Below are 24,169 nucleotides of genomic sequence, written 5' to 3' on the forward strand. Positions count from 1 at the left end.
ACCCAAAAATTTTCTTTTCCCCAACTAAACACACCCTAATAGTTAACTATTACTACATCCTTCCCTAAATGTTTGACGCCATTGACTTCTTTTAAACATGTTTGATCGTTTGTCTTATTCAAAACTTTTGTGAAATATGTAAAACTATATGTATACATAAAAATTTAACAATCAATCAAATGGTAGGAAAAGAATTAATAATTGCTTAAATTTTTTTTAATAAAATAAATGGTCAAACATGTTTAAAAAAGCTAACGGGTTAAACATTTAGAGATGGATGGAGTACCATAAAAAAAAAGCGTTGACTTGTTGACCACTTCGCTTTGAAAAAGCCAAAAAGGAATCCGCCTTCTTCTCCACTCCACTTCACTCACGCCTTCCTCGCCCCGCGTCGCGAACCACCGCGCGCCATGGTCGGCGGCGAGCCCTTGCGGCGGCGGCGGCATCTCGCCGACGATGGATTCTTCCGGTTCCTCCTCCCCTCGCCGAAGCCGACCACCACCACCACCACCACCCCTCCTCCCGCCGCGCTGTTCGTCCCGCCCCACCGCCTCATCGCGCCACCCGTGCCGCTCCCCCAGCCACCCCGCCCCGAGGAGCGCCTCTTCATCGTGCCCCCCACGCGCCCTTCCTGGCTCCCGCCTCTCTCGATACCTCCGCCGGCGACGGCGACGGCCCCGCCGCCGACTCGTTGCCCTCCGCGGCGGATGGGCAATGGTGGTGGTGGTTGCTTTGGCGGCCGGAGTGGGGTGGTGGGGTGGAGGTATGGAGGTTTCGTCGGGAATGGTGGACGTCGTGGCTTCGAGCGGCGGAGGGTGGGAGGAGGCTTCATCGGAGCAGCGAATGCAGGCGAGGCCACCGGCGGCGAGAGGCGGGCGGTGGTGCGTAAGAGGGAGAAGAAGGTGTGGGTCGCCGTGGAGAAGAAGGGCGAGGACTGCGGCGGCGGGGATGAGGACCAGGCGGCGATGGGCGCGGGCTATGCCGGTGGAGATGAGAGGGACGAGCAGGTGGACGTCGACGACGACGAACAAGACGACGGCGACGGCGATGACCCTTTCGACGTCGCCGCCGATCACGACCTCCTCGCCGTCGTCGCCGATGGCGCCGGCAGCGAGAAACCAATGGAGGTAGAGGAAAACTCGACCGAGACTTCACCGACGCTTCATGCTATGAAACTCTTCACCTTGCTCTCCCTTTCAGCAGCTCGGATCGCCGCCGGATCAACCGCCGCTGCCGCCGCCGCCGCCGCGCCAGCGAGTCGGAACGCGGCGGTGGAGGGTGGAACGCCGCCATGACATCGACGCCTTCACGCCCGGATTGCTCTCCCTCTACGAATCCCTCAATCCATCAGAGGAGCACAAGGCCAAGCAGAGGCAGCTCATCGAATCCCTCACGAATTCTGTGAGCAAAGAGTGGCCCAACGCCCAGCTGCATCTCTATGGATCGTGTGCTAATTCCTTCGGAAATTCGCATAGCGATGTAGATGTTTGTCTCCAAATTGACACTGCTGCAGAAGAGAACATTGCTGAGCTTCTTCTCGCATTAGCAGAGACATTGTGCAAGGATGATTTCGACAATGTTGAGGTAATTAATTAATTCTTCTCCAGATATATGCAATTTTGCAAGCAAGCATCTCTTCCAAATTTGAATGATTCATCATTACTTGAAAAATTTAATATTAGCTGCATAATTACTCTGGAACTGGAATGTGAAGAGCTAGTTGCCTCATGTAATTCTTCATAAATGCCCCGGTGGAAAAAAAATTAGTCCCGGGAAAAAATAATTCTTCATAATTGATGTATTTGAAAAATAGCTTCTTAATTGACGCAGGTTGAGACTGTTCATCTTCTAATGCCTGTCAAATTCATGCAGGCTATTACCAGTGCTCGAGTTCCAATTGTGAAGATTGCAGATCCAGGAAGTGGCTTGTCATGTGATATCTGTGTCAATAATCTCTTTGCTGTTGCTAACACAAAGCTTCTCAAGGATTATGCCCAGATAGATGAGAGGTTGCTTCAGCTGGCCTTCATTGTAAAGCACTGGGCCAAACTAAGGGGCGTTAATGAAACATATCGTGGAACCCTTTCGAGCTATGCGTGAGTTAAACGACTTTGCGTTCATGATTTTCCCCTTTTTACAGCTATATGTTATTTGTTGAAAATCTTGAACCTGATCTTGTTCTTATTAATTTGCAGATATGTGCTTATGTGCATTAGCTTCTTGCAGCAAAGAGAGCCCAAGATTCTACCATGTTTGCAGGTTCTATACCTTACTTTTTATCTCACCAATATGTTTCATTCATATGAACTACTCGCTGAAGTACTGATACTTTGGATGCACACAGTTTAGGATAAAATCACTTCACGCTTGCTTCATCTGCATTTAGACTCATGATGTTGATACAGGTTAAACGAATGGTCTGCACACATTTTTATTTTCATTTTCATTTTTTTATCTCTAAAATACTTAACTTCTATCTCTTTTATTTGCTGTTGGAATCGTCCTGATTTCGCATTCTCCCTTCATATATGCATGATTCTGTTTTGGATGGCTCGACATTCAACTATGGTTGGTCAATTTTCTTTCCTTTCTTTTCTTTTTTTTTTCACTAATGTAGCAGGTCCATTTTTTATTCTCTTTGATTGATGTTACTAAGAGTTGCTTGCGTCTAGAATTGTTCAGATGAAATCAGGATCTGCAAAGTTGTATATTTCAGCTTCATCTATGAATTACTTCCGTCAGTTTTATCCTGATGCAATTTGCCCTCTCAACTCACTCCAATTGTAGGCGATGGAGCCAACATATACTCTGGTTGTCGATGGCACTGAATGTGCATACTTCGACCAAGTTGACCAGCTTAAAGATTTTTGTGCTGAAAACAAGGAGAGCATCGCCGAGTTACTGTGGGCATTCTTCCACTACTGGGCATTCCATCACGATTACAGGAACGATGTCATCTCCGTCCGCATGGGGAACACAATCAGGTGAGAATTGCCAACAAGCGTTTCTCAAAAACCGACTAAACTTCAAAAATTCGATTTTGAACTAATGTCACATATGCTTCAAAGAATTTCGCGTCCTTTTTAACTTGGTTCGATCTCTGGTCGATCGATAGCAAGCAGGAGAAGAACTGGACGACTCGCGTTGGAAACGATCGCCATCTGATATGCATCGAGGATCCTTTCGAGACCAGCCATGACCTCGGTCGTGTTGTCGACAGGCAGACAATCAGGGTTCTCAGGGAGGAGTTTGAGCGAGCTGCCACCATTCTGCAGTACGACGATGACCCTTGTGTGGCTCTTTTTGAGCCCTATGATTATGAATCTTGATTATTATTAGCACATAAATTAATAACTAGCCTGGAAAATCCAGAAAACAGTAGCTATCCTAATTCTAGGTAGTAGTGAAGATCCAGTAGCATGCTTAAAACACTTGGTGAACAGAAGAACAACAGCAGGTTGCATTCAACTATGTCAAATTTGATAGAAAGTTGGATCTTAAAATCAAAAGTACTATGCCAACCCAAATTTTTCGGAATGCTTCCCAAGACCTGTGAGGCGTTTCACACATTCTAAGAAAGTTGGATCTTAGAATTCCTTTGTTTTTACTTACAGGGCAATCCTGAAGACCACAAAGACAAAATAGGATTTTACTTTTGAAGTGGTGCATGCATAACTGAAGAGTAAAACAATCTTATGCTACAAAAACCAAAACAATATAAAATTCATCACCACGCATTTAGATGGAAAAATGTTTGTGTAATATATGAAGGGGGTGGCTGGAAATTAACTGAGGCCCGGAAGAAGAGGAGCGATTTGCTCCCAATGAGAGGCCGGGAAACCTAGACCAGGCCAGGCCTTTTAAAGCCCACAAGGCCTCTACTTTCTCTTCCAGAGTAGATGGGCCTCATTTCGACCCAGCCCAAGATGAAGCAGAGTCTTTCTCTTCCCTTTCTTTTAAGAGCAAAAGCAGTGCATCTTATCTTAAATCTAAAATTTGCCACAACATGCTAAGCTAAATTTTACACACGCCCTAGTTTCTTTTTTTTTTTTTGCGGTTATTTGATTGGTGCCACAGTTTTAGCTAGCCACATTACTTAAATGTAAAATTTGATGATTTGACACTTTATTTCTTGTCACTTTAATTTTTAAAATTGATACTTGTTAGGATGACGTATGGGACCATGTAAGTCAATGAAAATGAATGTTAAGTAATCGAAAGCCAGCTGAGTGAAATATCAAATTATCACATCTCTTAGAACACATGGCTCCGCATGTCAAAAACTCGATTTCTTGTATATAAGAATGCATAAAGGTATGGCCAAGGTGAGTTGCACTGAAGCTGTGAATTAGTGACCCGAAGAAACAACAGCTGCATTATGTGGCGTGCACCTCAATAATATTCATTTTGTGACGCAGAGCTAGTATAAGATATTGACATCTTTTCGCGGAGAAAGATGTGGAAATTTTTGTTCTTATCTATTTTTGCTTTCTTCTGCGTATGCTCAATTAACTGCTCTTTGACAGCCTTCGTGTTTGACAGTGGAAAACATTTCCTTACCGCAGCAATAGTGTTGCTTGCAGGTATAATTCCTAGGACAAAACTATATACTACTACCTCCGTCCCAAAATATAACAATTTTTAGCTATGAATCTGGACACACAGTTGTCTATATTTATAGTTAAAAATGCTTATATTTTGGGACGGAGGGAGTATATCATGACACGAGAACGAATTCTACCCTACAACTTACTGATTTTTCCTGGTCTAATCTTCTGGGCCATCATGTCTTGAATTCCGTTCCAAAGATCATACTATGAACTAAGTGCAGCTTCTGTATGAGAGCTGAGGTGCCACTGATCAGCAGAGATTGCAGAATGATCTTTCTGGGCTTATGCAACTCTTTTCATCTTTGTTGTCACCTCAGGAAAACCTATAATTCATACTACTTCTTATGTGGCCTTCACCTTGACATACTCATCATGATGGTTATTGAAGCTTTCGTTATATAGCATGCCCGTTGGTGAAAGAAGCCGTTGTAAAGCACTTCCAAACCGACCCTGGAAAATGGAAACAGTATTAAAATGTGGCCAGGAAACATTTGGAGTAGCGAGACATTATTATATAGTGAGAAGTAAGATAATGCAAAAAATAAGGCTCGAAACGATAGTCTGTTATCTTTGGTAGGGAACTAAGGATACAAATATGAGAAAAAGAACTTGATATATTGAAATGGTCAGATGGCCTTACCCACTGAAACAAGACAAGTATCCACCAGCATCCAGGCAAACTACCAAATTTGTTGCGAATGATCTGTTAAGAAGAAACGAGATCAGAGAAGTCGATCATTAGGATGTGACTATTGTTATTTGAACAACAAAGAAGATTAAAGGATTTTCAAATTTTGGACTTAAGTTCTTTTAGTTGCTAGACAGCCATCACAGAGCTTTATGAACTGAGTGACAGCATTCAAAAGTAGGAAGAAGATACAATGTTCACAGTACCAATGCTTTTTTTTTTCTCAAGCTCATTCAACATAATTGAAGTAGGGACAAAAACTCCATCTAGCATCGATCTAAAGAACCTATATCTAACATCAGTACCTCACCAAAGGAGAAAGAAAGGAAACAGTCATACGGTCATACCATTAGTAGAAAGGTTCCAATGCCAAAGCATGCTCCCATTGATTGACTCAAAAACCTGAGATCTCTTCCAGCCTGAGAATAGGGAGAAAAAGTACCAAGGGATGTCATCACATTTTTCCAGCACGTGCCATATTCGACTTTGCATTAATGTGCTATTTATCTACTCCAATAAAACGTAAAATATGATCCCCACTTCCCAGTGTTAAACTGCTAGAAACCTAGTGCCTTGAGCCATGCTTACTAGGGAAGTAATGGCACTTGGAACAAGTAAATTCATTTTGACAAGGTTTTCCCAGACTCCAAATGTACTTTCCAGGATAATTGCTTTAAAAGTCAGCCAAAACAAATATATCAGCTTACCAATAATGTTCCTTCAAGACTATGCACTGAAGGTGTCACCAATAATGCACAGAAATATGGAATCAGCACTTTATGCATCTGTCAACAGGGTAATGGACTGTCAGTAAGTTCTAGACAAAATCGAAAGCATTTGAGACTGGGGGTCGTGAAAATAAAGCATAAAACTTTCTGCAGATAGACTGAGTTAAGCCAAGGCCACGTTATAGGAGACATGCGCAATAATATGCAAGTAAATTTATTTTACAATAATATGCAAGTAAAATTCTATTTCTCTATAGAGCACAGGAAACTAAATGTATATAAATTGAAGGTAAAGTAATTATCTAAGATCATAAGGACCACCCTAACTGGACCTATGAGTCAGAATCAACCTTTTATAATCATCATCAGTGAACAGATTCTGCAAGCATTTACAAATCCATAGTGTACACAAATGATACAACCAAAGTATCATATAGAGCAGATGATGCCAAATTAGATGACTAACATCAGATCAGATATAGGAGCACTGAATTTTCTTTTCTTAACAGTGCAACTGAGTTAGATTCTAAAAGGATAAACGGTACTATTGATAGATAAGAAATGGTAGTATTGATAGTTTCTGGCATAGTGAGAAGCAATCAGAATCGAATGCACTTCCAGAACAGTATGCAGAATATTTTATAAGTTATAGAGCAAACCTGTTGGACAACCATAAAATCATTAGTAAAGAGACTAGGAAAAAGCCACGGAACAAGTGTTCCTACTGCCCCCACAGTCGTTCCAGTTATTGCTCCAATCATGACAAGTGATTTCAATAGCATCCTTGCCTGGATAAAACGGTACCTTTAGACTTTAGTGTCTTTGTAGTAATGAACTTAAAAATATAAATGCACTTTAATGTAGAAAAGAATTCCAGTAGAAGATATGCACTATGTTAGTCAATCAAAGCACCATCAGTGCCGCACAGGATGCATCAAGTATGTGTAATGATGCTGAGCGTACAAGCACAAGCAGAAGCAACTGTTACTCTAGTACAGGAAAAGAAGGTATGTGTATGGCAAGCAAATGTATAGAAACCCTTGATGGCAAATGCACAACTCCGATTCAAATATTTATTTTAGTTCAATGGTAGTTGTAAACCGTAAAGATGCCTCATGTCCTAAGAGGCAGCAAATAAGTGATGGGATCAAGCTTTTGTTAATTTCAACGAACAGGATTAATACAAGAGTCTCAGTTGACCTCTTGCTTTTACCTTCAGCCTTTTAACTGTGTATCAAAGCTATAATTTTTGTCCAGTTAAATTCGACCTGCCTTGACCGCCAATAAATTTGATATTTATTTGTGGATAGTTTTGCAGCAGATGTAATTCAAGATTCTAAATGATTTAATAAGCTTAGTTTGTGATATCAGCATTTTATTTAGAAGAAATGTGAGAAGGAGCATGTACTGAAAATTACACTGTTGAAGGAAACTTTGCATATCAGTTCGGTTTATCCTAAGTTCTTGACCAGAGAAAAGCGTAAAAACATATAAAGTGTGCAAGCATACATCATCAAGCTTTACACATGATTCCTTTGGATTAATATATCACTAAGGACAATAATAATGCAGTACAGAAATTCACGTGAAATTGAGAGCTTTAGATAGGTACCTTCATCAAATTGCACTTAGCTCCATATATCAACTCTGGCATGAATGACTGTGCAGTTTGTGACAGGGGCTCACCCCAAACAGTGCACATGCATAGGACATTAACCATAACCTTCACAGCATAGATTATTTTGTATGTTATCCACAGAAGAAAGTACATAGTAGCACTGTGTTTTCATCATGGGTAAGCATACCAAAAGTTAAAAGGTATGAACCTGGTGGGCTGCAAGTGTTATTGCTCCCATAGAAGTTGCAGAATACGTAAGTAACGCGTAAAATGCTACCTGAATGGTTTCAAATAATTAGGTATAGTAAAGTTGAGGAGAGGACATGGAATATTAGAACAAAAAAAAAAAGCATACCTTGGAGGTCATTGTTACGAAAACAGGAGCTGCAATTTCAAAAATCTGCAGAAGCTCACTTGATGATGGGATTGTGAATGAAAAAGCTCGAAATCCTCTCTTATTTAGATTTTGCATCATCATAAAAGCTGCAACAATCTGAGTGTGTGTCAAAAAATAGCTATTTATGAAAATAATATGTTGTCAGAAGACTCAATTGTGTAAATAAATTGGATTTTTGTTTAGCATAACAAGTAGCTACATGTCTGGCATACAAGTTGAGTAGACAAATCATAAAGAAAGATCGACATGGATAATAATATATAAAATTATGAGCATGTGGTTCCATCAAAAACATAACATTTTACAATAGATAAGTGATTGCTTTATAACTTAACTAGGTAGCATATCTTACTAGAAGATCAAGAAACATTTGTTTTTGTTAGTAATGTGGTGTTTCATCCGATTCAAGTTTCAAAGAAAAATCAGGTAGTGTTTATTAAGGCTAAGCATTGGTGGCAATCCACATCTTGCCAAGTCTAAAGAATCATGCTCAAGTAAAGATGTGCAAGAAGCAAGGTATGATGAGGTGATTGGAAAGTATGCCTACCTGTGAAACCATAGTTGCCCAGGCAGCGCCAGCAATTCCATATCCACATACAGAACAGAGAAGAAGGTCCCCAACACCATTGATAACACTAGCAGCTGCCAATGCCTTCAAGGGACCCCAAGAATCTTTCATGCCTAGACTGAGTTATAGCAAACATACAGTATAATATGAGAAGCCTCCAATCAAGGTAGTTGTAATGTGAAATCAAATAGAAGAGCTCAAGGTGTTTATTGTTATCAGAAACATCACAACCAAATAACTATGTAGCCCATGCGAGTTGGTTCAAATGGCAATATGAATATTTCAATGACGAATAGACATTAAGACAACTCAAAACAGATGCATCTGTAATTTGGCAAAATAAAAGGTCAAAGAAAGAAGACATGATAGATTTGAAGGCAAAAGAAATATAACTTCTCCAGAACAAAATAGATCCAGTGCAACAGAAGAGGAGAAGAATGAGCATGGTTTTTACCTAGCACTTTGAGCAACTAAGCCAACCAGAACTGCAGGCCATGCAAAGCCTCTAATCTGAAAATGAATGAGTATACATATTGATCTATGTACTTCATATAAAACATGGAAGTCAAAAACTTACATCCTATAGCATAGTGCATAGAATTATCCTATAGTACAGAACAAGGTATGCAATATGCCTGCAGTCAGAAGCATCCATGGATTTGCATAGGTTTCTGAAATCAATAGGTTTGCAGTCAGGATCATCCTCGTGTTTGTACTTCAGTGCAGGAAATGTAATCAGCGTGCCTCATCATTCAGTATCCATACAGAGGTACTAGAAAATTTCATCATGTTTCCACTTCCTTGTATATGTATAGCTATAGTATAGCTCTATGAGGTTTAGTTCATAGATAGCATGCAATTGAACTTTTAGCCATATTTGTTTATCCTCAAAATTTATTGACTATTTGACTGCTTTATACAGTTATATTCAAGAAAGAAACAAGCAATTCAAAATTGCCAGACAAACATGATTTCTCTTGGCGCTACCCCAAGCATGGCAGATGTCCTTCAAGCCATTGCTAGTGAGGGCGCCCTTTGGTGCCTAGCAGGAGCTTCTAAGCTTCGTGATCTTTTGTCTACGGCTGTAGAGCTAGTGCACTAGGTTTGTTTTGCTTCTTGTGGGTGTGTGGTGTTGGTGTTGTACTTCTGGGTGGGTGGATGTCAGAGTTTATATCTAATGCCATCCACCTTTTTTCCTCTATCTTGATGAAATGATACGCAGATTTCCTGCGTGTTCTTAAAAAAAACATGATTTCTCTTGCTCATTCAACTAGGGCAACAATGAAAACACCCTAAACAGTGAAATTAATGAGAGAATGCTGACATGTACAAACCTGTGCATATGTATTGGCAGCAGAAATGATATCATAGTTCCCCGATCCAGTAAACGCTGAAAATAAAAACAGAGGTTGCAGTAAAATTAAGAAGGTAGGTGGACTCAGACATGAGACATGTGAAACTCTAGATAGCATGATAAATACAAGGGCATTCAATCTGAGAAGCAAATTAAAAGGAAAAAACAGAAATTAGGTGCACTGCCAAACAGGGAGAAAAACAGTGAAGGAGATAATCCAGTGGTGAAAGAAATCCACCAGGTTTTCTCCATCAATATGCAGTCAGGTTCTTCAAAGTATGATAAACAAGGTTGACAGTCAGTTTCATCTTATTAGCACAGTTTAGTTTCAACTTACCAGTTAACACTTGAGTCCCAAAAAGCTTGGTGAACAAAAACATTCCTAAACCACAAGTAAGAGCAACAAACAGCAACATAGATACTTGGTGCTGTGCAAGTTCTTCATCCTGCATATAGTAACTGTGCTTATAAATAGAGTGCGGAGAAAAGACATGAAAGTTTGTGCGTTCATTGTTCAAAGTTAATAACCTTTCATAAAATTATAACCACCACTAATTTCCACAAAGTACGGCTCTAGTAACATGCCAAGCACCAAGCCACCAATATTCTCGCCATACAGAGAGTCTTATAGTTGAAAACAGTTTGGTTTCTGAATTTCTGAGTGGCCTGCAAATTGCCGAGTAATATACATATGTATGTCCTGCTGCAATGTTCTCGTTTGTAGTAAGAAAAAGTGTATAGTTCATGCAAGAGAAATCAAAACATTAACTTCGAAAGTTTTCAATTTCAGCTTGTTATTAGGCATTTTTTGTACTTTTGTTCCATAGTCTTATAGAGGAAAGGGAGGGAGAGATTGTTCACGCCGAACTAAGTTATAAAGCTAAGTAGCTTAGGTTGGCAACAATCAAAATTGGAATGTTAAATTTGTTTTACCACTAAAATTCTAACAGATAAAACAGTATGTAAATCATACTATCAAGAGTAGCTAAGTTAACAATATATGTTTCTGATAACTGCCCAAGCATAGCATATTCCTGCCTATAGTTGTTCATCTAACAAAGAGGAAGGTACACCTTTTTAGCTAAGGAGGTGGCCACCATGTTGGAGGTCGCGATCGAAAGGAACATGAATATATAGCAGAGGTAATCGCAGAACACCGTTCCAGGCCCTGAAATTGCAGAAACAACAACCACATGACATTGAGCTGCAGAGACCCTAGCCTTTGCACGCGATATTCATATACCACAGTTCATCAGATTCAGCTAATTCGGTTAGCAAAATGTTGCCTAGTTCCATTTTGGAGATTAGCAGGAAGCAAACGCAGATGACATAGACTAATTTAGTTAGGTAGCGAGCAAGGGGAGCTAGGCGTTGTACCTAGGGCAGCGAGCTGGAGGGAGGAAGTCTGGCCGATGACCATGGTGTCGATGAGGCTCATGAGGGGCCCGCAGATCCAGAGCCCCAGCGCCGGCCCGGCGAACACGACGATGTCCCGCACCTGCTCCCACAACCCCGCCGTTCCAGCCGCCGCCGCCGCCGCCTCATCCCCATCCGCTCCCGCCACGGCCACCCCGCGGCAGCGGGCGGCGGCGCCACGGGGGAGGCGCGGCGGCTGTGGCTCGGTAAGCGGGCGGCTGAGGACGAGGCGTGCCGCGCGGGCGGCGAGAGCGGGAGTGGGCACGGCGGGAAGGCGGCGGGTGGGGAGGAGCGCCGGGAGCGGCGCGGCGGAGAGGAGGCGGAGGTGGGCGGACATGGCGCCGCGCTAGTTGTAGCGGGAGCGGACGGAACGACGACGAAGGTAGGCAGGCGCACGCCGAAAAGACGTTAGCAGTGACAGGCAAAAGGACTTGTGTGGTTCTCGATATGCTGCTGCTGGTAGAGCCTGCGTATATACGTCTCCGGTATTCCAGGCTCTCCATTTCACTTCACACGAATCACCTCATTTCCAACAAAATTCCTGTGAATTTCCGACAGGAATTGCAGATGAAATAGTTTTAGCCTTTTGGCAGCAAGAGGTCGCGCAAAATTTTCCTACACATAGTAAACCATCCAACATTCATCAAGTTGTGAGTAGTAGCTTCCTTTATTTGATTAAAGGCAACTTCTGAAATTCTCCGCGCGTCGGAGAAGCAAGCTTGGGATATCATATCAGTGACCAACATATTACGATCAGGAATAACCAGGAAAACAAACGAGGCAGCACCAAGATTCACTTGCAGGACTCCAATATAAACCAGATACACATTATACTACAGTTGGCAAAAAAATATAGATCCCAACCCATGAACAGACCAAAAACACAATGTGGATTAAGAATAAGAAAAAACGCCTATGTGTCGAGCTCGAGCACACAGGTGCTCTTCCCTATTCTGTGAGTCAAAATCAACGTCGAACAAATGGGCATTGTTCCCATGCAATCGTTTCAAGTGTTCAGGTGCCTCTGAATGAAAATACCAACTATGCCGCAAACTCTAATCTCTGCTTGCCAAGGTATACATAGAAGATGACGGTTCCCTCACAGCCGATCACATGAAATCGTACTCATCCGGATCATCAAAATTACCCTTTCCAGGGATGAAATCATCGTCTTTATTCTCAATGTGTAGCTGCTTCTTTTTTGCCCCTACAGATTTCGTTGCAAACATCAGTACCAAAAGAATGTGAAAGAAAAAACAGCTTACAGTTTGACATCAGCACCGCATGTAGGACATAAAGCGCCTTTGACCTCACCTTGTTTCTTTTTGCCTGCTGCAGCTTCTTTCTCAGCCTTGATCTTTTCATTAGCAATTGCTGCAATGGAGGACGATATATCTTTCGCATCCGCACCTTTCAATGATGCCATGGAAAGTCTCATGACATTCTTGAGTAGACCCATATAGTGGAAGCTTTTCTGTATACATGAAGACAGGGATGAAGGTCAGATCCTGCAGAGACAATTCCCCAATAAACGCAGATTTCAAAATGTTCAAAAAACCTCATAGGGACGCAGTTTGTTTGCAATAAGCTCTGCATATTCCGCAAAGTCACTCTCAGACTTTGGGATGAAGGTATCTAGGGACTTTTCACTGCCGTCCTTCTTTCCAAAAAGTTCCGTAGTTGACTTAAAGTCAGCTTCTTCCACAAGCCTACAATATGTATTCATCAGGTGAGCAAAATACATGCACGGAGATTTGAAGGGCAGGATGCTGCACAAAGCTCAAAATTGGACAGTGATATAGACTAAAATCGGGAAACATGGTAGCGGCAAGCAAACGGGCAAACAGCACCTACAAAGTTCTTCAGCAGACCTAAAAAAATAGCATATACCTTTGTTGACGAAGTTTCTCTAGAGCAGGATCATCCAGAGCCTCATCTTGAACTACTTCAGAACTAGTTGATGCTTGTTGTTTTCCTTTCTTCGCAGCACCTTTCCCACTAGGTTTTGGTGCAGTCTTTTCTACAGGTGGTGGTTTAGGTTTCTGCATTGCATTAAAGTATTCAAGCACAAGTGCTGAATCAGTATTGCACTACTTTTATAAATCACTCCCTCTAGTCAAATAAACCCAGTTCTCCCAAAGCCAAATATTTTTGACTGACTACTTTATATAAGATAATCATCAAGGCAAGAAATGCTAATAATCGTGCACAATGTCAAATTACTACAGCAAGTATGCCACCGGTTAACACTCACAAAGATTAGAATTCTTCTACAAGATACAATAGGGTAGATCAATGACTACATAACAAATGCAAGCTCGAAGCACGTGAACAGCTGTATTGCAAATCTTCAATGTTACTTAACTAATTTCACTCAAATTAAAATGAAATGATTGCAGTAATCTAGGAGGTTCCTACTTCAGAAATGCAAATTAAAAGAATAATAAAGGAAATGGCATGAAGGGAAACAAAAATGTCTACTGAGAAACTATTGCGGATCTTTCACCCTACCTCCTCCTCCTCTTCTTCCCATGATTCTTTTACATCATCTTCTTCCACATCTTCATCTGCCCACTTACTTTTAAGCGGCTCAGCTTTTGCACTAGGCACTGCAGGCTGAAAGTCTTCAGAATCTGTTGTGATAGATTTGTTCCAAATATGACAACAGGAAAACATAAGCTATTAGCAAACCCCAACATCAGAACTCATAATGAAATTCAGTAATAAGCCTAATAAATTCAAAGTTGTACTGCAGCCTGCAGAAACTTTGATGCATTCATATTCTCAGACTAGAACGAGGTAATATCTCCTTTTACTACAACAACCTTTACAATTGTAACATAAGCTTACCCTCCCAAAATAAACTGCAAAAAGAAAAAGGTAATTGTGTGCAGACAGTGGAGTCACTAGATACGTTCAAACTCTTACAACAATTTTCAAGTTATAAGAACATCGAAGGTGTAAACCAACAAGAAAGCAGCCTAACAGAACTGGTAGCAGGTGAATGTGCATACTATATCTATATGATCTGCGTTCTGCCTAGCATGACAAAATTACACAGCTATACAGTTTGCAATTGCTCCCAATCATTTTCAGCAGCAGTTCATATATCTAATTGCAGACTCAGTCTTTTTCAAAGTCTATGAGCGTGAAATCACCAGCGACTCGCATATTTTCACGATATAATAGAACACATCAACACCCACAAGTCCTTTTGCGTCTCAAACTAATCACCAGAACAATACCACAATACCCCCAACCCAAAATCTAAACTGTAGGCCAGGTAATCGAGCAACCGCGCCTTTAGTCTTGCGAACACCTTGAACTAATCACCATTGCAATCACAAGTTCACAACCCACAAATTGCAAGTATATTCCGATGCAGCAGTTCACGGGTTCAGGGTACGTATTACCATCATCCGATGAAAAACCCTAATTCCAAGCCCAAAAAAAAACATACGGCGACCTAACAATCAGCGAAAGTTAACATCACGCAAAGCGTTCAGTCGCGAACCGCGCCCCCTGGAGCACGAGCCGTACGCATCGTATGGGCAAGCTCCGCGGCGGCAGCGCGTCCGCGGAGACTCCACTGAAACGAGAGGCACAGATCGGGAAGGGAGAGATTCGAGAGGCGCTCACCCCAGTCCTCCATCGCGGCTTGACGGCGTCGAGATCTGACCGGTCGACGGCGGCGGAGGGGCCGGAGACGAGGAGCAGGCGGAGGAGGCGGAGTCCGAAGGTGGCCGGCGAGCGAGGGCGGGCGCGAGCGCGCGCTAGGGTTTCCGCGGCCGAGTCGGCGGCGGCGGCGGCGGCGGGAGGCGGAAGGTTCTGGAGGGTTGGGGGTTCGGGGAGAGGAGGTGACGCGTTGGCTTCGCTGGCCTTTTGGTTTTGCTTGCTGTGGCTTCCCTTTTTCTCTTGTAGTTGTTGCTGCAGTTGGTGATCGCGCCCGTTGAGTTCTAATCGGACGGTGGATATGACCCCACGTGAAAACGGGACGGTCACGGTATCACGCTTGCGTGCTTGTTCCTGACTTTCTGGATTTTAAAACTTAACAATTACTAATAATTTAGAGTTAATTTTACGGGGTTTTTTTTTTCATCGTGGTTTATTTTACGGTATTTACTTTTATATTGTTAAGTACATGTATATAAAAATTTTATCTATAATTTTTTTACTAATAAACTGTATAAATAAATAAACAAAAGGATAAGCGAATCAATGGGTATGTTATTTTTTTAGACAGATAGTTTTCCTTGTCTTATGTGATTTATACAAATTGCATGTAAGAAATTATTCCATCGAATGTACTCTCCCCTGGATGCTGGAATAAGGCCCTTCATTTATGTGTAAATTGTTGTATCTGCAGAAATTAGGACAATTTGAGATATACTACATGTACATCCTCGGAAATGTGAAAAGGAAAACTATGCTCAGCAGTTCTTGGTTGAATAACAAATTTGTCTATTATATTCTTTAGATGTATCAGTTGTGTTTGCAGATATACTCCATGGTAGATTTATACAGATTCGTAATACTAACATGTTCACATCTTGTACTAGATTTTTTTAATTTCAAAACGGAGAGAATAGTAATTAAAAACTGCTTGTTGATAGATCATGTACTAAATTTGTTTATTTTAAAATATAGTATTACTAGTTGATAGTTTTCTCATTTTTCCGTTCGTTTTGATTTGACCATATAGCGCTCTTAGTTGTCATTTTGACAAGACCTCAATTTCAAAATCCTACAAAGAGCTTTACAGGATCTACAACCAGAAAAGAGAATTTGGTTAAACAATTCAAATTTTAATCTCATTAAAATCAATCGATTAGTGCATGTCAGCTTTAGTCGGTTCCCTTTTTTTTTTTTTTTGAAACTCAGAAGCAGAACTGTGATAAATTGATTTGTGCATGCCAGCATGTCTGCAGAGGTTTCCTCTTTTTATCTCCAAAAGTTCTGAGCTAGCAATAATATAGTTATTACAGCAAAATACACCTACATTCTTTGCGAAAATGAAGAACACAGGGGGATCTCAGCACTCATCTAACAAAACTGTCAGAAAGAACGAAGACATCTACACTGTCTATTTACACAATCAAACTGAAAGGACAAGCTACTGCACACTGTTCTACGACTTGAGGACTGCTCCTTCCGTTATCTTCCACCCTCCTAGCTTGGAGAAGGCCATCTCATACCGGGTAGTGTATTTTGTGTCATATGAATCATTGTTTCTGGGCTCAGTAACATCAGTAAGTTGGCCTGCCTCCTCAATCGTAGCCTCCACAGTCGCTCGTCGACCATCTAGGGAGATAGTGATGCTATCAATCGTCACATCGGATAGTGTATACTCCCAGAACCACCCATGACGCTCAATCTCCGCTGCTCGGTCAGTCCACACCTTTAGCATGTTGCCATCAAGAACCTATAAGAACATGGAAAATCAGTACCAGCATTTGACCGCCATCATCACGGGGATATCATGCAGTGGCAATAGTTCTTGAAAAATTGTTCAGTTGCAATTGAAGCATGTGTGTGAGTCAAACAAGAAAGATTATTGTAACCAAACTTGTAAAGGTACATTGCGTGACCAATATATCCTATAGGAGAGTTATATCTGAATTATCTCTCTATAGGAAGCGTAGGTATAGGTAAGAGCAGTGGCCAGCTAGGAAGCATGAAAAGTCAAAGTTTTAAACATCACCTCTTGCAATGATGCAACAGAATGTTCTGGTCCCAAGGCCTTAGATTTGATACTCTGCCACTTGCGAACAACATCTTCTGCCAGCTTCGCATCCATTCTAGGAATATGTACTGGATCTTCATCTAGTGCAGGATCTTCAACATTCATCATGCAAAAGTTAACTCTCTATGATATACATTACAGAATTATAGTAGCATTGTGTATGTATGAGACAAAAATAGTTGATGTATAGCTTTGTTAAAACATTAATGCAAAGCTATAAGATCAAGAACATACTGTAATCAGCCAACAAGGATACCCAGTAAACACGTGAGCAGTAAATTCCAGTGTTGTTTGACTACTTTAGCAAATGAAAAGCATTTACTCACCATCAGTAGAGTCGACACTATTAGCAACTGCCACAGATCCATGCTCACTCCTAATAGCAGAAAGGGGCCTCTTACGAGGCAAATATTTGGCCCCAATTACTGCCAACAGTGCAAACAGTGCGCCAGCAGAGATAATCTTCAAGGCGGCATTTCTCGAATCATGAGCAGGTGCATTTTCCTGGTCAAAATTTTCAAGAGATCCCCCAGGGCCATCTTTAGTATTTTCCATGGCTGACCTGTCTAACTGTTCTATCAATGGAAAAACCTTGTTGAACGCTTGAATAGCATTTGATTTCACAGTACCAAGTGCAGCTGTAGCTTGAGCACCAAGTTTTGCAATAGCAGCAGCAGCAGCCAAATGAGAAGCACCACCACCCTCCATCCTTTCTAGGTAGCTTAAAACTTCTGGATCATCGTAGTAATCTCCAAGTCTGAACTGCATGCCCCGAGTATCTCTGCTCCTAGGAAAAACCTCAAAGATAAGCCAAGTCTCCAAAAGCTTGCACAGCCCTGGAAGAAGATCATTCTCTTCACTGATGCTAGAGTTGGTCACAATAAACTCTAGAATTTTGGGGTCTCTGTATGGTGAAGACTCATTATCAATTCCAAGCCACATTCTGCACTTGCTAACATCTCCGACTAGCAATGAGCAGAATGCCCTTTCCAATGCAAGGTCCATCTCATTATCATAAGCATAATGAGAACCTATGTTGAACTTCTGGAGTTGTTCAAAAAGATCATCCGCCATCATGATGAATTGTGGCCTTTTACTTATAATTGCTTGAGCGACATGTGCAAGTGCTACATTGTAAATTTCAAACCATTCAGGAGGTATGCTATTCGGTGTTTTTGAAAAGAAATCCATCTGGGAGGTGTAACAGAAAGGGAGTTAACATGTTTTCAAAGATGTGCTCCTGCAATATAAATAGGCAGCTGCTTCATAAAAACAAACATGTACGAACCTGTTCAATTGATGTCATCCTCAAAAAAGCCTCGTTCATGAAGGCTTCACGAGAAAATCCTCCTCCAACGGTAGCAATACCTCCTCTGCCAACGCTCCACAAAATGTTTCTCGCACCTTGAAGCCCTTCTTGGCGCTTCTTATGATGCTCTGTGTCAATAGGAAGGGAGAGAAGCTCCAATACACAGCGAGGTGTAATCTCCTCAAGAGTTTCATCAATCTGTGAAAGCAGATCAGGTGCGAGATTGCTTGCTCCATCTTCCTACAGTATGAAGTTCCTATTAATATTGCTTCAAGGAAATCACCATTCTTATTAAAAAAATATAGCCCATGTGTCCCAAACCAATCTTCACAGGGTTATTTAATCTTATCCTATTCAAATATAAGCCCAATGAAAAAGTAGGGAGTAAAAAAGCAAACAGTTCACCTGCAAGAGCTTGAGAGCCCTCTCGAGCACCTCGCAGCAGCCAATTACATCTGGAGGGCTTGCTGCCATAGCATCCCTTGATAGATCCACATAAGCCAGAGCCATCGCTAGCACCACGTCCTGCTTGAAGCGCTTGGGTGGCCGATCCAGAAGCAACTGTTCTCCAGTTACAAGCACAGCAAGTGCCTCCCCAGCCTCCTGAAGCGCACACAACACACCTGGAACCTGCTTCACAAGACACCCAATATATTATAAGCAGAGAGAGATTATACACTAGTGCTATTTGACAAGATCCAAACACACCCTTTGCTGCCCCCTAAAGCCTCACCTTGTCCCAAGCAATATCCATGGTGAGAGCTTCTTCACGGTTCTCAGAAAGCGCACGATCATACTGAGTGCGGGAGTTCTGGTTCATGAGAGTGTCATGGGCAATCTGCAGCATTTGTCGACGACCAACAAGAGCATCCGTGCTGTAGCCATACTGCGGTGGCTTGGCTATCCGTGCCTCGAACGCCCTCCTGATGCCATCGCCAAGGAAATGTGGCTCTGCCCCTAGAACCTGAGCAAAGCCAGATTCAACAAAACATTTCGGAAATAGTCAAAAGGCATGATCTCTCACTAGCCCCACACACACATAATATAGGCATAATTCGTATCATAGTATGCAGTGGATCACAAATGCGATGGATTCGGCATTGTAGTCAGTTAATAACCTAGTGAAGTGACACTACGGAAATAGCAAATAACTCGATTTCATGGAACTGAGGGATCAGTAACCTAGCAAAAGACTTGCAGGTGGAATAACGTTTCAACGATTTAGCAGTGACAATGTATCATCACCTACCAAGAAGGCAAGAATCATGCGCTTTTTTTTATCTACGGGATGATATTCCGAGGTCCAAATGATGAACAAACCGCAGCAGATTCACGGGGCCTCACCTTGTAGAAATCGACTTGGAGCGGGAGGGAGCGTTCGGCGGCGTCGGGGAAGAGCGGGACGAAGGGGGAGGCGGAGGGCGCGGCGGCCGGGGCCGGGGCCGGGGACGGCGGGTCGGAGGGCGCGGCGGTGGGGAGGAGGTGAAAGTCGGCGAAGAGGCGTTCGGCCCAGCGGCTCGCGGCGCGGCAGGCGGCGGAGGGGTGAGGCGGCGGCCTGCGGCGCGGGCGCGGGCGCGGGCGAGGGAGGGAGAAGGCGAATGGCGCCGAGTTGGGGCGGGCGAGGAGGTTGTGGAAGCCCTCCATTAGCCGCCGCGGCGGCGGCGGCGGAGATGGAGGGGGCGGAGGAGAGAGAGGTTTTAGGAGTGAGGGGGAGAAGAGGGGGAGCCTTGCTGGCTTTGCCCTTGTTTTTTTTTTTTTTGCTGTTGTTTTCTTGTTGCTGGATGATCTGGGTGCATGATTGGAGACTTGGGCACTTTGGGAGATTTTGCTAGGTCCAGTATTGAGACACCAATTTCAAAACTAATCTTGCTAAGTCTAATATTTTAGGGTGTGTTTGAAAGGAGAGGAAAGAAAAAGGTTAAGGAGATATGCAAAGCGAAGTGAGTCATTAGTATATGATTAATTAAGTATTAATTATTTTATAGTAAATTTAGATTAATATGATTTTAAAAACAACGTTCCTACTTAAAAAAGAATAAAAAATACATTGTTTAAAACTTCAGAAAGCGTGCGCGTAAAGAATAAGGGATTTTTTTTTCAGTCAATCAGCTGCAAACAAACAACACATTATAACCTCATGTTCAAAAATAGACTACAGATTTAAGTCTCGGATTTTCAATTTTGGTTATATTTAATAAGCTAACAGGCATATGAGGAAAGGCTAGACTTTGTTTAAGAGCCAAGTTTTTTACTGGTTTGGAGTCGGGTGTGAAAGTGGAAAGGCTTGTTTAAAGTTGTAATCAGTTTTGGTTTGTTTAAAAGCAAGGTTCTTATCGAATGGTTGTTTGGGTTGAAGCTTTTTAGCCAAAGCCCATCATCTTGCTGATTAGACTAAAGGCTTTCAAGTTTCAACCAAATATAAGCAAGAGATCCTTCATCAAGTCATTTAAAGGCAACTTTGGCTGATCAGTTTAAGCATGTTGATTGACACTTTTTAGATTACAATGCCACCAAGTGACAAGGATATACCCCCTCCCCCACCCCACAAAGTTGATGATGTTGGGCTATGATGGGATATCATCAAATCCTCCATCTAAAAAGTGGCAAACCATCAAACTCTCATGTTTCAAATGTTTTTTTTTTGGCTTAAATTTAGATTTTTGGGGCTAGTTCTTTTCAGGTCAATGGATAAATTGATGATGAGTTATATTACTTCACAGTAATAATACTTGACGACAAACGAACGGATTAACTATTAAAAAACAAAAATATTGTTTTAGAAAATATTATAGGAGAGTGAAACTCATATATAGAAAACTTTTGCAACAATTACACTGTATAAAAACTTACAAAGTGTGTTCGTGGTAATTCATAATCCATAAGAGAGAAAAAGGGACCCTTAAGAGTTGATTATCCATGTCCATTTTCTCAAGCTCAAGTTACAAATGACAACAATATGTGAATCACTTATCTCTACAGAAAATGCACCGGGCATACGTAATTAAAGTCATTATGATTTACCTCATTACCTTGTGGGTGAACTAATATGCAGTCTTGAGAACCAAGCATAAAAAACGAGATTTTGAGGGAGAGACGTCCCTCTAAACAATTTTTAAGAATAAATTATAAGCTTGTTGAGGATTGAACACTAAATCTCAGGGTTAAAACCAAGAGAGGTTGAAATCAAACACCCCTTGTCACTGCACTATTAAGTGTAACTCTCGAGAACTCGAGAACTAAGCATAGCTCAGGTGGCGTGATGTGATGGTGTTCGCCAGCTTCTTCAGGTTATTCCGCTTTTGTTCCTTCAAACTATTTAAACAGTCTTCAACAGAAAATTACACAATGAAAGAAAGTTTTGCAGTGATCCACGTTACACGGTCATCTCAGACAAATATGTATGCCGCTCGAAGCATTGTCATTTGGAGAATGCCACTGGAAAATTCTGAGGATTTACAATTTGGAGTTTGAGAGTTTGAGACACAGTTTCGAAATCTGTAAAATACCACTAGGAATCAAGGTTGATTCAACACGTCTTATTTTCAAGTGTATTGTAATTTGATACTCGTATAGCTTATGTAGTAGAAAGTTAATACTCCCTGTATATATGGGCTGCTGTCAGCACCGATTCTAAGTCTGAAGATCTTGCAGAAAACAATCAGTCGACATCTGAACATCTGAACTCCGATATTCAATAAAGCCTATGATCAAATTTGGACAAATCGTTGAGAATTCAAACCGTTTGCACATCTGAACTCTTTCATGTCATTCATTCACTATATTTTTTGAACAGAGACGAACCAATGAAGTTTGAGAGTTGAGACACAGTTTCAAAATCTATAAAATACCACCGGGAATCAAGGTTGATTCAATACCGTCTTATTTTCAAATGTACTGTAATTTGATACTCGTATAGCCTATGCAGTACAAAGTTACTACTCCCTGTATATATGGGCTGCTGTCAGCACCGATTCTAAGTCTGAAGATCTTGCAGAAAACAATCAGTTGATCAATGATCATGCGTCATCTGAACATCTGAACTCCGATATTCAATAGAACCTATGATCAAATTTGGACCAATCGTTAAGAATTCAAACCGTTTGCACATCTGAATTCTTTCATGTCATTCATTCACTATATTTTTTGAACAGGGACGAACCAATGAACACTGTGGAAGGTGAAGCAGCTGAACACACGCAAGATCGGCTATGGAGTCAAAAGAAAACCTAATTAAGAGGAGAATGGAATTGCAGCACTGCATTGTGTTGTGTTGTGTTGTTTGTTCATGGCCATGTGGTGAACTCGAAGACCTTGCCGACGATCTCGAGGCCGGTGGGGATCTGCCAGATGAAGAGGAGGACGTTGATGGCGTTGAGCGCGATGTGCAGGCTCCGCGCCGTCTCGTTCCCCTTCTGCATCGCCGGGACCAGCGCCGCCGCGGCGGCCCAGAGCACGGTGATGGTGGCGCCGGCGAAGAGGTGCGGCCCCGGGAAGAGCTTGCCGGTGCGGAACCACGTGTTGAGCGCGCCGCCGACGGACTCGGTGACCCCCAGCCCGAGCAGGATGGAGCCGGCGTTGAAATGCCGGTCCCGGAACGATCCCTTGATCAGCTTCTTCCTCTCCTGCATCACGCGGATTCACCATTTCATCGATCGATCCATGGCGCCATGGCGAAGCTTGAGCGAGCTGGATGATGGAGTGGTCGGGGAGAGTTTGATTATACCTCGGTGAGTTCGTCGATCTTGATTTCGACAGGCGACTTGGGTGCGGAAGGGGGAGGTGAGGAGGAGGAGGAGGAGGAGTCACCGGCGGCGACGGCGGCGGGCGTGGCGGCGGCGGCGGCGGGCTTGAGCTGCTTCTTGAGCTCGTTGATCTCGTCCTGGATGGTGCGCACCCTGCGCCACTGCCACCCGAGGTACCCCGCCCAGAGCGTGTAGGCGAAGAGGCCGCCCATGACGAGCGGGTGCAGCAGCGCGACGCTCCGGCCCTCGAGGATCCCGAACTCGCCGCCCGCGGCCAGCGCGTCCGGCGGCGCCAGCGCCAGCGCCGCCGTCGCCGCCGCCGCCGCCGTCGTCCTCAGCAACGACGGCAGGGCAGCAGGCGAGCCACGCGTCGCCGTCGTCGTCGTCGTCTGCTGCTGCTGCCTGGCGCTGGGGGGGTTGTTCTTGTTGGAGGCGGAGCAGGTGATGATGGCGCGGACGGCGGCGAGCGGCGCGGCCATCATGGTCGCCGTGGTGTTGGCCGGAGTACGCGAGGTGGTTGGTGAAATGGTGAGGTGAGGACGGGGATAAGGAGGGGAGAGAGCGGAGTGGTGGAAACGAGCGGGCGAGGTGGGGAGGGGGAGGGAGACGAGACGAGAAGAGTAGTGTGGTGTTGCGTCGATATCGAACATTCGAGGGGACGTGGCGGACTCGCACGCGCGGGCGAGCGGCCAAGTTTGTGTCCGTTGGCTCTGATGGCGCTTTTCCGTGCAAAAGATGACGTTTTTTTATGGGTGACGCCGACGCCACGCGTTTCGGTCCCTGTCTCCGTCGACCACCGGCGATCCATCCAAGCACCGATCGCCGGTTGGATGGATACCCAAAAAAGAAAAAAAAAACTCTCTCCATTCCATAATATATGGTATTTTAAGATTCAATTATTAAAACATTTGATGAACACTTAGTATAATATAAAATTAATTTTATTTATTAAAAATTATATAATTAGATTGGGATTTAAATTTACTTTCATATGGT

The 24,169-nt window shown here is 42.8% G+C and overlaps 5 protein-coding genes across 7 annotated transcripts; 1 reads left to right on the forward strand and 4 right to left on the reverse strand.

Moving 5' to 3' along the window:
- The first annotated feature begins 341 nt into the window (after positions 1–341).
- On the forward strand, positions 342–4,128 carry LOC127761355 (UTP:RNA uridylyltransferase 1). 3 transcript variants are annotated; one of them, XM_052285635.1, is made up of 6 exons: positions 342–1,127; positions 1,201–1,584; positions 1,831–2,096; positions 2,196–2,259; positions 2,788–2,984; positions 3,116–4,128. In XM_052285635.1, exons 1-6 carry the CDS (start codon positions 411–413, stop codon positions 3,327–3,329), a joined length of 1,842 nt encoding a protein of 613 aa, XP_052141595.1. In that variant the 5' UTR covers positions 342–410; the 3' UTR covers positions 3,330–4,128. The 3 variants fall into 3 exon arrangements, with proteins under 3 accessions (XP_052141595.1, XP_052141596.1, XP_052141597.1); XM_052285636.1 differs by having other exon boundaries at positions 1,204–1,584; XM_052285637.1 differs by having other exon boundaries at positions 344–1,127; positions 1,873–2,096; positions 3,116–4,127.
- Positions 4,129–4,501: 373 nt separating this feature from the next.
- LOC127761356 (protein DETOXIFICATION 46, chloroplastic-like) lies at positions 4,502–11,830 on the reverse strand. The gene is made up of 14 exons (XM_052285638.1): positions 11,341–11,830; positions 11,037–11,131; positions 10,301–10,409; positions 9,944–9,999; positions 9,064–9,119; positions 8,589–8,727; positions 8,000–8,137; positions 7,853–7,921; positions 7,639–7,749; positions 6,686–6,814; positions 6,006–6,083; positions 5,646–5,717; positions 5,251–5,313; positions 4,502–5,060 (listed from the first exon to the last, which is right to left on the reverse strand). The coding sequence occupies exons 1-14, from the start codon at positions 11,714–11,716 to the stop codon at positions 4,953–4,955; spliced, it is 1,599 nt and encodes a 532-aa protein (XP_052141598.1). The 5' UTR covers positions 11,717–11,830; the 3' UTR covers positions 4,502–4,952.
- A 351-nt stretch (positions 11,831–12,181) lies between these two features.
- On the reverse strand, positions 12,182–15,249 carry LOC127761357 (uncharacterized). The gene is made up of 6 exons (XM_052285639.1): positions 15,019–15,249; positions 13,891–14,012; positions 13,270–13,421; positions 12,938–13,088; positions 12,694–12,853; positions 12,182–12,586 (listed from the first exon to the last, which is right to left on the reverse strand). The coding sequence occupies exons 1-6, from the start codon at positions 15,029–15,031 to the stop codon at positions 12,489–12,491; spliced, it is 696 nt and encodes a 231-aa protein (XP_052141599.1). The 5' UTR covers positions 15,032–15,249; the 3' UTR covers positions 12,182–12,488.
- Positions 15,250–16,262: 1,013 nt separating this feature from the next.
- LOC127763287 (protein ACCUMULATION AND REPLICATION OF CHLOROPLASTS 6, chloroplastic) lies at positions 16,263–20,166 on the reverse strand. Its single transcript, XM_052287939.1, has 7 exons — positions 19,776–20,166; positions 19,165–19,395; positions 18,837–19,061; positions 18,411–18,671; positions 17,449–18,313; positions 17,081–17,214; positions 16,263–16,801 (listed from the first exon to the last, which is right to left on the reverse strand). Exons 1-7 carry the CDS (start codon positions 20,073–20,075, stop codon positions 16,508–16,510), a joined length of 2,310 nt encoding a protein of 769 aa, XP_052143899.1. The 5' UTR covers positions 20,076–20,166; the 3' UTR covers positions 16,263–16,507.
- A 2,185-nt stretch (positions 20,167–22,351) lies between these two features.
- On the reverse strand, positions 22,352–23,838 carry LOC127763289 (uncharacterized). Its single transcript, XM_052287940.1, has 2 exons — positions 23,155–23,838; positions 22,352–23,053 (listed from the first exon to the last, which is right to left on the reverse strand). The coding sequence occupies exons 1-2, from the start codon at positions 23,821–23,823 to the stop codon at positions 22,715–22,717; spliced, it is 1,008 nt and encodes a 335-aa protein (XP_052143900.1). The 5' UTR covers positions 23,824–23,838; the 3' UTR covers positions 22,352–22,714.
- Between the last annotated feature and the right edge of the window lie 331 nt (positions 23,839–24,169).

Source organism: Oryza glaberrima, chromosome 2 (assembly GCF_000147395.1).
Source record: "Oryza glaberrima chromosome 2, OglaRS2, whole genome shotgun sequence".
NCBI lineage: Eukaryota > Viridiplantae > Streptophyta > Magnoliopsida > Poales > Poaceae > Oryza > Oryza glaberrima.